Source organism: Theropithecus gelada, chromosome 9, assembly GCF_003255815.1.
Source record: "Theropithecus gelada isolate Dixy chromosome 9, Tgel_1.0, whole genome shotgun sequence".
NCBI lineage: Eukaryota > Metazoa > Chordata > Mammalia > Primates > Cercopithecidae > Theropithecus > Theropithecus gelada.
This window is the reverse complement of record NC_037677.1, coordinates 41047820-41063234: the sequence shown is the minus strand read 5'-3', so window position 1 is coordinate 41063234 and position 15415 is coordinate 41047820. Positions and strand designations below refer to the sequence as shown.

Here is a 15415-nt window from a genome sequence, read left to right as displayed (position 1 = left end):
TTATAATATGTAACTTAATTACCTTTTATGTGCCAATAAATATATCTCTTCAACGTCATTTATAGTGTCAGCAAATGGTTCCATACATTGGATATATCATACATGTTATTTAATCTGTCATTATTGGATATTTAAGTTTTGATTCTTTTGTGTTATTCAGAAAATGGAAACATAATTTTCAAAACAGCCAATAGGAAAGAAATGTGTAGATTCACTCAAAAATGTCCCAGGCTCATCAAGATTTATATCAGAGTCAGAAGTTGACAGGTGGGTGCTACTTCATCATGCTCGTTACTATTCTTTCTAATGGATCAAAGGGACGTTTTCTCAAAGGTTTTGCTAAAATGTTGTATGGAAATTTCTCACAGTTGATTCCTGGAACTGCCAGATAAGGTCCCTTATGATTTCTGCTCTGGCTTTGTAGTTTTCAGCCTTTCCCAAGAACAGCAGAAAATGAACAAGCTCCAGGTGAGTCATTTATTTAGCCCTTACTTTGTTTCACTGTGCGTGTGTGTGTGTGTGTTTAGTGAGTTTTATGAATGGGACCCATATACTAAATTAGAAACGTAGAAATAGTTAAAAATCACCTTCAGGCAAAATACTATTTGAATAAAACAGCAATTCTCAAAATGTGGTCTGCAGATCCCTGGGAGCTCCAAGACCCTCTCAAGGGGTCTATGAGGTTGAGACTCAGAGTGCTAAGATGTAGATTACCTTTTACACTGTTGATACTTGCACTGATGGCATGAAAGCAATGCTAAATAGGTTACTGCCTGTTTGGCATAAAGTAGACAATGACATTGATACAAACAAATGTTATTTTATTTTATTTTTTTTGAGATGGAGTCTCGCTCTGTTGCCCAAGCTGGAGTGCAGTGGCATAATCTCGGCTCACTGCAGCCTCTGTCTCCCAGGTTCAAGTGTTTCTCCTGCCTCAGCCTCCCAAATAGCTGGGATTACAGGCACCTGCCACCATGCCCAGCTAATTTTTGTATTTTTAGTAGAGAAAGGTTTCCTCATGTCGGCTAGGCTGGTTTCAAATTCCTGACCTCAAATGATTCTCCCACCTCAGCCTCCCAAAATGCTGGGATTACAGGCGTGAGCTACCATGCCAGGCCACAGATGTGATTTTAAAAGTATATTTTAGCCGGACATGGTGGCTCACGCCTGTAATCCCAGCACTTTGGGAGGCCAAGGGGTGAGGATCACAAGGTCAGGAGATCGAGACCACCCTGGCTAACACGGTGAAACCCCATCTCTACTAAAAATACAAAAAATTAGCCAGGCGTGGTGGCGGGCGCCTGTAGTCCCAGCTAATCGGGAGACTGAGGCAGGAGAATGGTGTGAACCCGGGAGGCGGAGGTTGCAGTGAGCCGAGATCGCGCCACTGCACTCCAGCCTGGGTGACAGAGCCAGACTTTGTCTCAAAAAAAAAAAAACCATATATATATATATAAAATATCTTTTATAACAATATGTCAACATTTGAGTAATATTTCTGAGGTATATGTTCAGAGACAAACTCAAGCAATTTAGGAGGACAAAGTGATACAGAGAAGTGAGGAATAAGTTATAGGTTGATTAGGACAATACTATCCTAAAATATAACATTTGAGGAAAGTCTGGAATTAAATGAGAGAGAGCGCCAAGTAGAAATCTGAGGGAGCAGCATTGTGGGTAGGAAAAACAGCAATACAGACACCCCAAAGCATGTTCCAGAAACAGTATGTAGGATATTGAAGCTAGAGAGATATGACTTAGGGAAAGAATGTTAAGAGGTAGCATCAAAAAGGTAGAGGAAGCTAGAATATGTACGGCCCCTGTAGGCTGTAGAAAACATTGAATTTTGATTTTTTTTTTTTTTGCTCATTTAAAAATAATCCTTTACATAATCAAAGGAATATACATAATGAAACCTTAACTTAGTGGGGAAAGAATTTAGCCATTCAATAATAAGGATGGTATAAGCTATAGATTTTATATAAATGTCTTTTAACAGATGAAGGAAGTTCCCTTCTTTTCCTAGTTTGTTCAGAGATTTTGTCATGAATGGATCTTGAATTTTGTCAAATGTTCTTCTGCTTTTTTTGAGATAATCATGTTGTTTTTCTTTTTTAGTTTGTTAGCATAGTGAACTACATTGATTGATATTCAAATATAGAATCAACCTTGCATTGCCAGGATAAGTTGGTCATAATGTGTATATTTTTATATATTGTTGAATTGGATTTGCTAACATTTTGTTGAGGATTTTTGCATCTATCACCATGAGGAATATTGATCAGTGATCAATATACTAGTAAATGTTTAATAATCAGATTTTAGGGATTGGGAAAGAAATTTGGTTTATACTGTTTACCAATTTCTGTGGTATAAATACTCCCACCATGGCAAATTTCAAGCTACAACATGCTAGCCAGTTCCTGAAAACTTAACCCTCAGCTTTTCTGAGCTGATACAAACTGGTGCCAGCAGCCACTGTAGTTGTCATTTCTGATAATGTTTTTGTTAGATTTGGGTCTCAGGGTCATGTGAGCCTTATAAAATGAGTTGAGAATGGTTATTTTTTCTTGGTTTTATGGAGGAAATTACATATAATTGGTATTGTTTCTGCCTTATTGTTTGATTGAATTCACCAATGAAACTATTTAGGCCTGAAGTTGTCTTTGTTCAAAGGTTTTGTATACTTGTTTTAATTGAAGTGAAATTCACATACTATTCATCATTTAAAATTATACAATTGTGAGGTATTAATATATAGTACATTCACAGTGTTGTGTAACACCACTTCTACCTAGTTTCAAAACATTTTCACCATCCCAAAAGAAAACCCTGTACCCATTAAGCAGTCATTCCCCGTTCTCTCTCCCACCATCCCCTGGCAACCACTAACATGTTTTCTGTCTCTGTGGATCTACCTATTCTAGATATTTCATGTAAGTGAGATCATACATTATGTGACCTTTTATGTCTGCCTTCTTTCAGTTAGCCTATTTTACAGGTTCATCCACCTTGAAGCATGTATCAGTACATCATTCCTTTTTATGGCTAAAATGCCATTGTGTATATACTCCACAATTGGTTTTTATGAATACTGCTGTTATGCAAATTTATCTATGAGTATTTGATACCTAGTTTCAATTATTTTGGGTATATACCTAAAAATGGAATTGCTGGAATGTATGGCAATTCTATGTTTAAATTTTTGAGAAACTGCCAAACTTCCACAGCAGCTGCACCATTTTACATTCCCATTAGCAATGTACAAGGGTTTCAGTTTCTCCATATACCCCCAACACCTGTTCTCCATTTTTAAAATTATGCCCATTATAATTGGGGTGGGGGGGTGAAGTGTTATTGTTGCGGTTTTGCATTGCATTTCTTTAGAGTTGAATGATGTTGAACATCTAGTTTGCTTTTTCATTCTATTTTTTTTCTAGTGTGCTTTTTAGCCATTTATATATACTGTCATTATTTGGTATATGCAGGTGATTGGTTGCAGGACCCCTGCATGTACTAAAATCCACACATACTCAAGTCCTGCAGTCAGCCCTTCAGAACCCATGTATGCAAAAACTTGGCCCTCCATATGGGTGGGTTTCCAATCTTGCAAATACTATATTTTCAATCTATGTTTGGTTGAAAATAATCTGTATCCAAGCCTGTGTTGTTCAAGGGTGAGTTGTGTGATTTAGAGAAATGTACACTCAGGTTCTTTGCCCATTTCCTAACTGGGCTGTTTATCTTTTTGTTGTTGAATTATAAGAATGTTTTATGGCCAGGCCCAGTGGCTCACGCCTGTAATCTCCGCATTTTGGGAGGCCAGGGTGGGCGGATCACTCAAGGTCAGGAGTTCAGACCAGCCTGGTCAACATGGTGAAACCCTGTCTCTACTAAAAATACAAAAATTAGCTGGGCTTGGTGGTATGTGCCTGTAGTCCTAGCTACGTGGGAGGCTGAGGCAGGAGAATCACTTGAACCTAGGAGGTGGAAGTTGTAGTGAGTCGAGATGGCACCACTGCACTCCAGCCTGGGTGACAGAGCAAGACTCTTCTTTTTTTAAAAAAAAAAAAAAAAAAAAAAAAAAAAAAAGATCGGTTGTGTGCAGTGGCTCACACCTGTAATCCCAATAATTTGGGAGGCCGAGGCAGGTGGCTCATGAGGTCAGGAGTTTGAGACCAGCCTGGCCAACATGGTGAAACCCCACGTCTATTAAAAGTACAAAAATTAGTTAGGCATGGTGGCGCATGCCTGTAGTCCCAGCTACTTGGAAGGCTGAAGCAGAATTGCTTGAATCCGGGAGGTGGAGGTTGTGGTGAGCTGAGATGGCGCTGCTGTACTCCAGCCTGGGCAACAGAGGGAGACTCTGTCTCAGATGATTTGCAAATATTTTCCACATTGTGGGTTGTCTTTTCTCTATTGTGACAGTGTTCTATAATGCACAAACATTTCAAATTATGATGAAGTACAATTTATTTTTCTTTTGTTTGTGCTTTTGGTGTCATATAGAAGAATCCCTTGCCAAATTCAAGGTAGGCTGTGTTTTCTTCTAAGAGTTCTCCGTATTTAACTCATATATTTAGGTCATTGATCCGTTTTGAATTTATTTTTGCATATGATGTGAGGTAGAGGTCCCATTTAACTCATGCATGTGGGTATTCAGTTTTCCCAGTATTATTTGGTGAAGAGACTATTCTTTTCCCACTGAATGGTCTTGGTAGCCTTGTTGAAAATCAGTTGGGGCTGGATATAGTGGCTCATGCCTGTAATCCTAACACTTTAGGTGACCAAGGTGTGCAGATCTCTTGAGCCCAGGAATTTGAAACCATCCTGGGCAACATGGCAAGACCCTGTCTCTACAAAATACAAAAATTAAACAGGTGGGTGGTGTACGCTTTTAGTCCCAGGTACTTGGGAGGCTGAGGCAGGGGAATCACCTGAGCCTGGGGAGGTCCAGGCTGCAGTAAGCCGTGACTGCACCATTGCACTCCAGCCAGTGAGACCCTGTTTCAGAAAAAAAAAAAAAGAAAGAAAAAGATGAAGAAAATCATGTGGTGGTAGATATGTGGGTTTATTTCTGAACTCAGTTCTATCCCATTAGACTGTATGTGTGTCCTAATGCCAGTATCTCACTGTTTTGATAACTGTAGCTTTGCAGTAAGTTTTGAAATTGTGAAGTGTGAGTCCTCTGACTTTATTCTTCTTTTCCAATGTTGTTTTGGCTACTGGGAACACCTTGCAATTCTGTATGAATTGAAGGATAATCTTTTCCATTTCTGTGCAAAAGATAGGGACTGGTTTGAATATGTAGATTTATTTGGGTAGTATTGTCATTTGAACCATATTAAATCTCCCAGTCCATGAATACAGGATGCCATCTCTTTTATTTAGGTCTCATCTTAGTATAGCCAGCCAGCTCTCTTTTGGTTACTGCTATTTTTGTGAAATGCCTTTTTCCATCCTTTCTTTTCAGCCTACTTGTGTCTTTGCATCTAAATTTAATTTTAGAAGGCATGTATTTAAATCATGTTTTTAATATCCATTCAGTCAATATCTGCCTTTAACTGTTGAGTCTAATCTATTTAAAGTGATGTTTGATAAAGACTTACTTCTGCAACTTGGCATTTTTCTTTGGCATACTTTATATCTTTTCCTTTAATTCCTCTGTGATATGATTTGGCTCTGTGTCCCCAACCGAATCTCATATCAAATTGTAACTCTCAGTGTTGGAGGAGGGGCCTGGTGGCAGGTGATTGGATCATGGTGGCAGACTTCCCCCTTGCTGTTTTTGTGATAATGAGTGAGTTCTGACAAGATCTGGTTAAAAGTGTGTAGCACTTCCCCCTTTGCCCACTCTCTCCTGCTGTGCTGTGTGAAGATGTGCCTACTCCTTCACCTTCTGCTATGATTGTAAGTTTCCGGAGGCCTCCACAGTCATGCTTCCTATACAGCCTGTGGAACTGTGAGCCAATTAAACCTCTTTTCTTTGTAAATTACCCAGTCTCAGGTAGTTCCTTTTTTTTTTTTTTTAATTGAGATGGAGTCCTGCTCTGTCACTCAGGCTGGAGTGCAGTGGTGCAGTCTTGGCTCACTGCAACTCTGCCCCCTGGGTTCAAGCGAGTCTCCTGGCTCAGCCTCCCAAGTAGCTGGGATTACAAGTGCATGCCACCACACCTGGCTAATTTTTGTATTTTTAGTAGAGATGGGGTTTCACCATGTTGGCCATGTTGAACTCCTGACCTCAAGTGATGTGCTTGCCTCAGCATCCCAAAGTGCTGGGATTACAGGAATGAGCCACCTCACCCAGCCTCAGGTAGTTCTTTATAACAATGTGATAACACACTAATACCCTCCAATACTGCTTTCTTTTTACATTTTTTCTAATGTACCATTTTGCTTTCCTCCTCCTTTCTTTTTGTGAATATTTAAATGTGTTTTTAGTGGTTACTCTTAGCATTACAATTAACTTTTCTAATTTGTAACAATCTACTTTGAATTGATACCAACTTAGCTTCAGTAGTATATAAAAACTGCTGATATATGGCTCTGTTTCTCCCCCCTTTATGCTGTTACTGTCACAGATTACATTTTTGTATGTTGTGTGGCCACTAACATATATTTATAGTTACTATTTTATGCATTTGTCTTTTAAATCCTATAGGAAGCAAAAAGAGGAGATATAATTTAAAAAATACAACAATATTGGCTTTTATATTTACCTATATAGTTGCATTCACCTGTGTTCTTTATAGCTTCATATGGCCCTGAATTATTGTCCAGTGTCCTTTCATTTCAGACTGAAGGACTCCTTGTAGCATTTTTTATAAGGCAGGTCTACTAGAAACAGAGTCCTTTAGCTTTTGTTTATCTTGGAATGCCTTACTTTCTTCTGCATTATTGATGGATAGTCTTAATGGAAAAGAGTTGTTGAAATAGAATTCTTTTCTTTCAGCACTTTAATATGTCATCACACTGCATTTCGGCTTTCATAGTTTCTGTTAAGAAATCTGCTTTAATCTTAATGGATTCATGGATTAATCTTAATGGTTGGAGTTGACCGCTTTTAGCTTTTCTATGCCGAGGTTGCAAGTGGCTGGTGGCTCTAGCATTCCAAAGTATGCAGGCCCCCTTCCCACAGCTCCATTAGGCAGTACCCTGGTGGGGGCTCTTTGTGGAGGCTCCAACCCATTTCCCCTCAACATTGCCCTTGTAGTTTCTCTGTAGGGGCTCCATCTCTGTGGCAGACTTCTGCCCAGACACCCAGGCTTTCTAGTACATCCTCTGAAATCTAGGGGGAAGCTGCCAAGCCTCCTTCATGCTTGCATTCTAAGCATCTGCAGACTTAACACTAGATGGAAACCATCAAGGATTACAGATTGTGCCCTACTGAACTGTGGCTCAAGCTGTACCTGGGCCCCTTTGAGCTGAAGCTGGAACCAGAGCAGCTGAGATGTGGGGAGCAGTGTCACAAGGCTGCACAGGGCAGCACTGCTCTAGGCATGGGCCCTGAAACCATTAATTCCTCCTAGGCCTCTGGGCCTGTGATGGAAGGTGCTGTCCTGATGATCTCTGAAATACCTTTAAGGCTTTTTCCCCATTGTCTTGGAGTGTTACTTGGCTCCATTTCAGTCATGCTAATCATTCTAGCAAGTGGTTGCTCCACAGCTGCTTGGGCTTGGAATCTTTCTGTACCACAGGCCCAGGCTGCAAACTTTCCAGACTTTATGCTTTTATTCCCTTTTAAATATTGGTTCCAACTTTAAGTCATTTCTTTGCTCCTGTATTTGATCATAGGCTGTTAGGAGCAGTCAGGCCACATCTTGAATGCTTTGCTGCTTAGAAATTTCTTCTGCCAGATACCCTCGGTCATCATTCTTAAGTTCAGTCTTCCACAGATCCCTAGGACATGCAGCCAAGCTCTGTGCCAGGAGAAAACATGGGTGACCTATACTCCAGTTTCCAATAAATTCTCATTTTCTTCTGAGACCTCATCAGCTTAGCCTTCACTGTCCATATCACTATCAATATTTTGGTCACAACCATTTAACCAGTCTCTTAGAAGTTTCAAACTTTCCCTCATCTTAGTGTCTTCTTCTGAGCCCTCTGAATTCTTCCAACCTCTGCTTGTTACTCAGTTCCAAAGCTTCTTCTGCATCTTCAGGTATCTTTATAGCAATGCTTTACTCCTCAGTACCAATTTTGTGTTAGTTGTTTTTTGCATTGCTACAAATAAATACCTGAGGCTGGGTCATTTATAAAGAAAAGAGGTTTAATTGGCTCATGGTTATGCAGGCTGTACAGGAAGCATGGCACTGGCATCTGCTCAGCTTCTGGTGAGGCCTCAGGGAGCTTTTACTCATGGCAAAAAGTGAAGCAGGAGCTAGTACATCACATAGTGACAGTGGGAGCAAGAGAGAGAGATAAGGGGTAGGTCCTAGACTCTTTATTTATTTATTTTTTTGAGGTGAGTCTCACTCTATTACCCAGGCTGGAGTGCAGTGCCATGATCTTGGCTCACAGCAAGCTCTGCCTCCCAGGTTCAAGTGATTCTCCTCCCTCAGCTTCCCGAGTAGTAGGAACTACAGGCATGGACCACCACACCCTACTAATTTTTGTATTTTCAGTAGAGACAGGGTTTCGCCATGTTGGCCAGGCTGGTCTCAAACTCCTGACCTCAGGTTATCCACCCACCTCGGCCTCCCAAAGTGCTGAGATTACAAGCGTGAGCCACCACACCTGGTGCCAGACTCTTTTAAATAACCAGATCTCATGTAAACCGAGTGAGAACTCACTCATCATCAAGAGAATGGTGCTAAACCATCCATAAGAGATACACCCCTGTGACCCAAATGCCTCCCACCAGTCCCCAACTCCCACACTGGGGATTATATTTCAACATGAAATTTGGAGGGGACACACATCCAAACTATATCAGTAGGCCAGTAAGAAAAACGTGCCACACACTTTCTCCCCAAAATTTAGCAACCTCTTTCTTTATTAAGTACTCCACTGAGGCTGAGTGCAGTGGCTCACACCTATAATCCCAGCACTTTGGGAGGTTGAGGTGAGTGGATCACCTGAGGTCAGGAGTTCTAGACCAGCCTGGCCAAGATGGTGAAACCCTGTCTCTACTACACATATGAAAATTAGCTGGGCGTGGTGATGGGCACCTGTAATCCCAGCTACTTGGGAGGCTGGGTGGAAGAACTGCTTGAACCCGGGAGGCAGAGGTTGTAGTTGCAGTGAGCTGAGATCATGGAGTTGCACTCCAGCCTGGGTGACAGAGCAAGACTCTGTCTCAAAAAAAAAAAAAAAAACAAGAAAAGAAAAGAAAAGAAAAAGAAAGTACTCCACTGGTTGATGGTTTAAAAAAAAAAAAAAAGATTCTAGAGTTCCAAAAAGTTGATTCTATCAGTTTTTGTCAGCTTTAATGATTGCCTTAGTGGAGGGACCAATTCTTAGAGCTCCCGAAGTCACCATTTCTCGTGAAGTCACTCATGTTGAAAGGTTTTTAACTACAGATTCGGTTCACTTAATATAATTGATACTAGGATTATTTATCTTAGGTATTTCTTCCTGAGTGAGTTTTGGTAGTTATCTTTTTTCAAGGAATTAATCCATGTAATCTAAGTTGTCAAATTTATGCACATAGACTGGTTCTTAGTATTCTCTTATTATCCTCCACCTCCCAGGTTCAAGCGATTCTCCTGCCTCAGCCTCCCAAGTAGCTGGGATTACAGGCATGCACCACCATGCCTGGCTCATTTGGTAATTTTAGTAGAGACGGTATTTCTTCATGTTGGTCAGGCTCGTCTCGAACTCCAGACCTCAGGTGATTCACCCTCCTCGGCCTCCCAAAGTGTTGGGATTACAGGTGTGAGCCACCGCGCCCGGCCTTGGCAGTCTCTTTATAAATGCCTTATAGTTTTGGCAATGATTAAGGACACTTGATTTGCACATGTTTAAAAAACCTAAGTCATACCTCCAATTTTTGTTCTCTCCACTTAAATTCTCTCCTTTGCTAGACATGTTTTAAATAGATTTACTTCTCTTTCCTATATACAAACTCTAATCCCTCCTTACCCTTGTAAGACTTTTTTTGTCTTTTTCTCTAGAATCGCCAGTTACTCCCTGCCATTAGAGTATGCAACTATAAAGTGTTTGTAAATCCGACTTATAACGTTTTTAAATGGCATCTCCCTCCTTTTATTAACAACAAAATACCTCAGTTATTTTGGCACCAATTTTAACTTCCCATTTTTTCTTTAAACTCTGAGCTCAGATTAGAAATTGTTATGCCGCTCATCAATTCTTTCATTTCAGAGTTGCTACTTCCTGCTATACAGTGTTTATCCTTCCCACAAAGCACTGCTTAACCTCCCTAAAATCTACTGCACCTTATTTAGATAACACTACGACAATCTCATCCTGCCTCCTCAAATGTTTGTCATGTATTTCCTAACTTGTGCACAGATGTGTTGCCAGTATCAGGAACAATGTCTAGTACATATTAGTTGCTCACTAGATATTTGTTGAAAGAAAGAATATTAATTAACAAGAGACTGGCCGGGCATGGTGGCTCATGGCTGTAATCCCAGCACTTTGGGAGGCCAAAGTGGGTGGATCATAGTGAGACTCATGTTCATGAAAAAAAGAAATAAAACATATATAAAATAATTAACAACAGACAGACACTCTCTATTTTCTGCTCTGTGCTTTTTAGTAAGTCCTGTAAGAGCTCATCCATTCTTAAGGCCAATGCACTGGTTTTTATGATGAGGACTCCTAAAATTGACCTCTCCAGCATCTTTGCCCTGTTTATATTCTGATCCTGTATTTTTACCTTCTTATAAGATAGTTCTGCTTATTCTACTTCCTTCCTTGTTAGGGTCATAACAAAAATTGTTGATTTAAATTCCCACAGTAGCTGTGTAATGCAGCATATGTACATTGCCAGAAGCCTGCATGGTATGACTAATACTGACTCAGTATTAAGTCACTTAGTATTAAGTCATTTAGACAAAATAAAAATCTTACAAGAGTAAGGAGGTATTAGTAATATTCATTTAAATGAATTTTCTGTCAAGAACTAGTCTGGCCCTCTCCTGCCTATGCAACTTGTTTCTCCTTGTGGTCCCAAGACACCTGTTAATCTCCATTTTACTCTGCTCTTAAATGTTTTCCAAACATAAGATTTTTTTTTTTTTTTTTTTGAGATGGAGTTGTACTCTGTTGCCCAGGCTGGGGTGCAGTGTTGCGATCTCAGCTCACTGCAACCTCCACCTCCCCAGTTCAAGCGATTCTTCTGCCTCAGCCTCTTGAGTAGCTGGGATTACAGGTGCCCGCCACCACGCCCAGCTAATTTTTGTATTTTTAGTAGAGGTAGGGTTTCACCATGTTGATCAGGCTGGTCTCGAACTCCTGACCTCATGTGATCCACCCACCTTGGCCTCCCAAAGTGCTGGGATTATAGGCACGAGCCACCGTTCCCAGCCCATACATATGATCTTATGTCATGTGTATCTGAGTTAACGTTGCATAAGTCCCTGTCAAGTGACTTTTCTTATGTATTCCCCACCATTGCTATGAAATTCCAACCCCAAGCCTCTACTGATAATCTTTCACTTGCTTTCATGGATTTAAAGATGCATAAATATGAAGGTCACTAAAGATTCTAGAATGATGTTTAATAACTGAACCTTTAAAGATCCTGTAGTAAATTGGAAGCAGAGATGGAGAAAGCAAGAGATGAAATCGAAATTCAAGACTAGTGCTGAGTCATAAGTAAAAAGTGCTTTAGAAGTGCAGGATTTGGTGGTCAGGATATGTTCAGAATTGAAAATCTCTGGTGTTACAACTAGGAATTCATCCTCATATAGATGGCTTATCCTGATGCTTTTAAGAAAATCCTTCCTTTTGGATATATGTGGTCCTCCATCTTCCTGTCCTGAAAACAAAGCCGGCTAGATGGAGAGTGAAAGCCCAAGCTACAGGACTCTTCCTCTAAGCCTGAGGAAACTGATGTTCTGAGAAAGTCCCTTTAGTATTGACACATAGATTGCTGTAGATGGATGAAGAGGAAATAAAGTAGAAGTTTGTCTGCTAAATACTAGCAATCCTAGCACAGTAATCTAGGTTTGAGGGAATGAAGACCTATACTTCAGTATACTTCAACTCCTTCTTCCAGTTTAGTCTTCCATGTAATTCCGGGGAACACTGTTGTCCAGTAGTTTTGCTTAACCTGCTTACTGTTCATGGTCCTTAAGGGGCTCACAGCATTCTCTATACTTCCCACACTCTTGTTCAGCAACACTTCAAATGTCCTGTGTTCTCCGCTCCCAGTTTTTTGTTTGTTTGTTTGTTTTGTTTTTGTCGTTAACTTTTGCCTCCAGGCTCTTAAGGTCATATTTGTAAAAATGTCAGAGTACATGGGTCTACAACTAGATTCCTTCTTCTTTGTGTGACAGCAGTTTTTAGTGCTTGTTTTAGTTTATTTTTCCAAAACAATGGGCTAGAGGAAATTTGCATTTGAGGTTCTTTCATTATGAGAAATTGTCCTGAAGCCTAAGAATCAATGCTATGACAATATGAATGTGTTCATGTTTATAAAGTATTAAATTTTTGATTCCCTTGTAGAAGACCTATGGAGTATTCATGATCTAGAATTAAGATACCAGGAAAGCCAAGCTGGAAATTCAAGGCAAGTTCAAGAATTAATGTTTAAGATTAAAGATTTGTAAGCAAGAGTCTTGAAGGAGTTACTGGAAATGGGAGGACACTAGTTTATACTAAATATGAGAAAACTAACACTGCAGAGCAAATCCTGAGGAATATAATCCAAATGGGAATGCCCCTTTTCATAGAGACCTTGTGCAGGATCAGGAGACTGAAACTTTGAAGTAGTCTTTTACTCTTCTGAATTAAATAATAAAGGGAGTCTTTATTACACAAAACAGAAAGCAGGCAATTGAGAGACCCTGTGAATAGAATGCAGATGCAGATTCACCTTACTAAGTGTTAAACTACAGTGCAGGTCAGAGAATGTTCACAGTGGAGAAACCCTATGGAACCAATAAATATGGGAGCATCTCTAGAAATCAGTCCTCAGAGGTACTTGGAAAATACACCTAGTGGGGGGAAAAAGCCTTAAAAGTCTTACACATTAGTGAATGTGGAACTTTCTGTCTAGGAAAGTTAAACATCAGAAAGCTCGTACCACAGAGAAAGCCTATGAATGTAAGGAATGTGGGAAGTTCTTCTGTCAGAAGTCTGCCCTCATAGTACATCAGCATACTCACTCAAAGGGCAAATCCTATGACTGTGATAAATGTGGGAACTCTTTCTCCAAAAATGAAGACCTCACAAGACATCAGAAAATTCACACGAGAGATAAGACCTATGAGTGTAAAGAATGTAAGAAAATATTTTACCACCTATCATCTCTCAGTAGACATCTGAGAACCCATGCAGGAGAGAAACCCTACGAATGTAATCAGTGTGAGAAATCCTTCTACCAGAAACCACATCTCATAGAACATCAGAAAACACACACAGGGGAGAAACCTTTTGAATGTACTGAATGTGGGAAGTTCTTCTATGTGAAGGCATACCTCATGGTACATCAGAAAACACACACAGGGGAGAAACCCTATGAGTGTAAGGAGTGTGGGAAAGCCTTTTCCCAGAAGTCACACCTCACAGTACATCAGAGAACACACACAGGGGAGAAACCCTATAAATGTAAGGAATGTGGGAAATTCTTCTCTAGGAATTCACACCTCAAAACTCATCAGAGAACTCACACAGGAGAGAAACCCTATGAATGTAAGGAATGTAGGAAATGCTTCTACCAGAAGTCAGCCCTCACAGTACATCAGCGAACTCACACAGGGGAGAAACCCTTTGAATGTAATAAATGTAGGAAAACCTTTTACTATAAATCAGACCTCACTAAACATCAGAGAAAACACACAGGGGAGAAGCCCTATGAATGCACAGAATGTGGCAAATCTTTCTCTGTGAATTCCATCCTCAGATTACATCAAAGGACTCACACAGGAGAGAAGCCCTATGCATCCAAGGAATGTGGGAAGTCCTTTTTTCGGAAGTCACATTTTATTATACATCAGAGAAAACACACAGGGGAGAAGCCCTACGAGTGTCAGGAGTGTGGGGAAACCTTTATCCAGAAGAAGTCACAACTCACTGCACATCAGAAGACACACACAAAGAAGAGGAAGGCTGAGAAGCAAGATGAGTTGAGAAATTCTCTTGACTGAATTCATCCTTCAGAACAATCAGATAATTCACACAGGAGGTAGACCTTATGAATGGCCTCAATATAGGAAAATTTTCACCTACAGTCTTTGCTCTTTCTGTGTATCAGCAAATACATAGAGAGAAATTCTGTACATTTATTTGGGAGAAAATTTTATCATATTGTAGACTTTTCTAAATCCCAGATAATATAAATGGCAGAAGTCATGCAAATTGTAAAACAGGAGGGAAGCCTTTCAGAAGTCATACTTTTGTTTTGCAACATAGAAATCACACAGGAGAGAACTCCTGTAAGTAAAACGAATGTCAGTACATTTTCTGTCAGGGCAGCCAGCTGTAGACATCCAAAAGTTCAAGAGTGAGAAGCTTCTTGAGTATCCAGAAATCTCTTTACACAATTGGAGGTCATATACTAGAGAATTCAAAGGGATAACTGCAAAGACAGTGGTAGATATAGAAACCTTTATTAAGAATTGCTGTTTCATTCAATGTCAGATCACTGGTACTTGGATAGATATTTTAAATATTTGGGAGGTGTTCAACAAAAATTCAAATAATTTGTACTGAGGGAAACAGTTATACTAGAAATCATGTCGCCGATCTGATGCCAAGATTGTTCTATTTTAAAAGGAAACCTGCAAATGTCTACATATATGAAGCTTTTAAAAAGCACAAATTATCAGGCAACATCATTAAACATACATTCAATGTCTTTTAGTATATAGGACTTTGTACGTGAGTGTGCTATAACATGTAACTTACGGATGTTCAACATGCATGTGGAATCCATCCATAATTGTACATAGGGAATATGTAACCTTAGTTCAGTGACTATTATGTGTATGAAGATGTTGCACATTAAGTCTCACTAGTGACTCTTGTTAATATTTGTATTGTAAGTGTAGTATTCCTTTTAAATTATAGGTCTTCTTTTTCTCCTATTTTTTGGTGTTTGTAAATGGATATAGACAGTGGTACTAAACTAATCCTTCAAAAAGAAGTTAAAATGTTTTTGTAAAATTTTCAAATGTCAGCCAAGTTTTGTGTTAAGGACACATTTATATATAGCAAAAGCTTGAGCTGTTTTTAAACAGCTAAAAACAGTAATATTTATTACAATCTATACAGTGAAAACCAA

General features: G+C 39.7%; 1 protein-coding gene across 1 annotated transcript; it reads left to right on the top strand.

Moving 5' to 3' along the window:
* Window positions 1-13169: 13169 nt before the first annotated feature.
* On the top strand, window positions 13170-14279 carry LOC112631016 (zinc finger protein 25-like). Its single transcript, XM_025395525.1, has one exon. The coding sequence runs from the start codon at window positions 13170-13172 to the stop codon at window positions 14277-14279; it is 1110 nt and encodes a 369-aa protein (XP_025251310.1).
* Window positions 14280-15415: the final 1136 nt, after the last annotated feature.

Bases quoted from the DNA above. Each gene is read 5' to 3' on its own strand.
- LOC112631016 (XM_025395525.1), top strand. From the start codon at position 13,170: ATGTGGAACTTTCTGTCTAGGAAAGTTAAACATCAGAAAGCTCGTACC.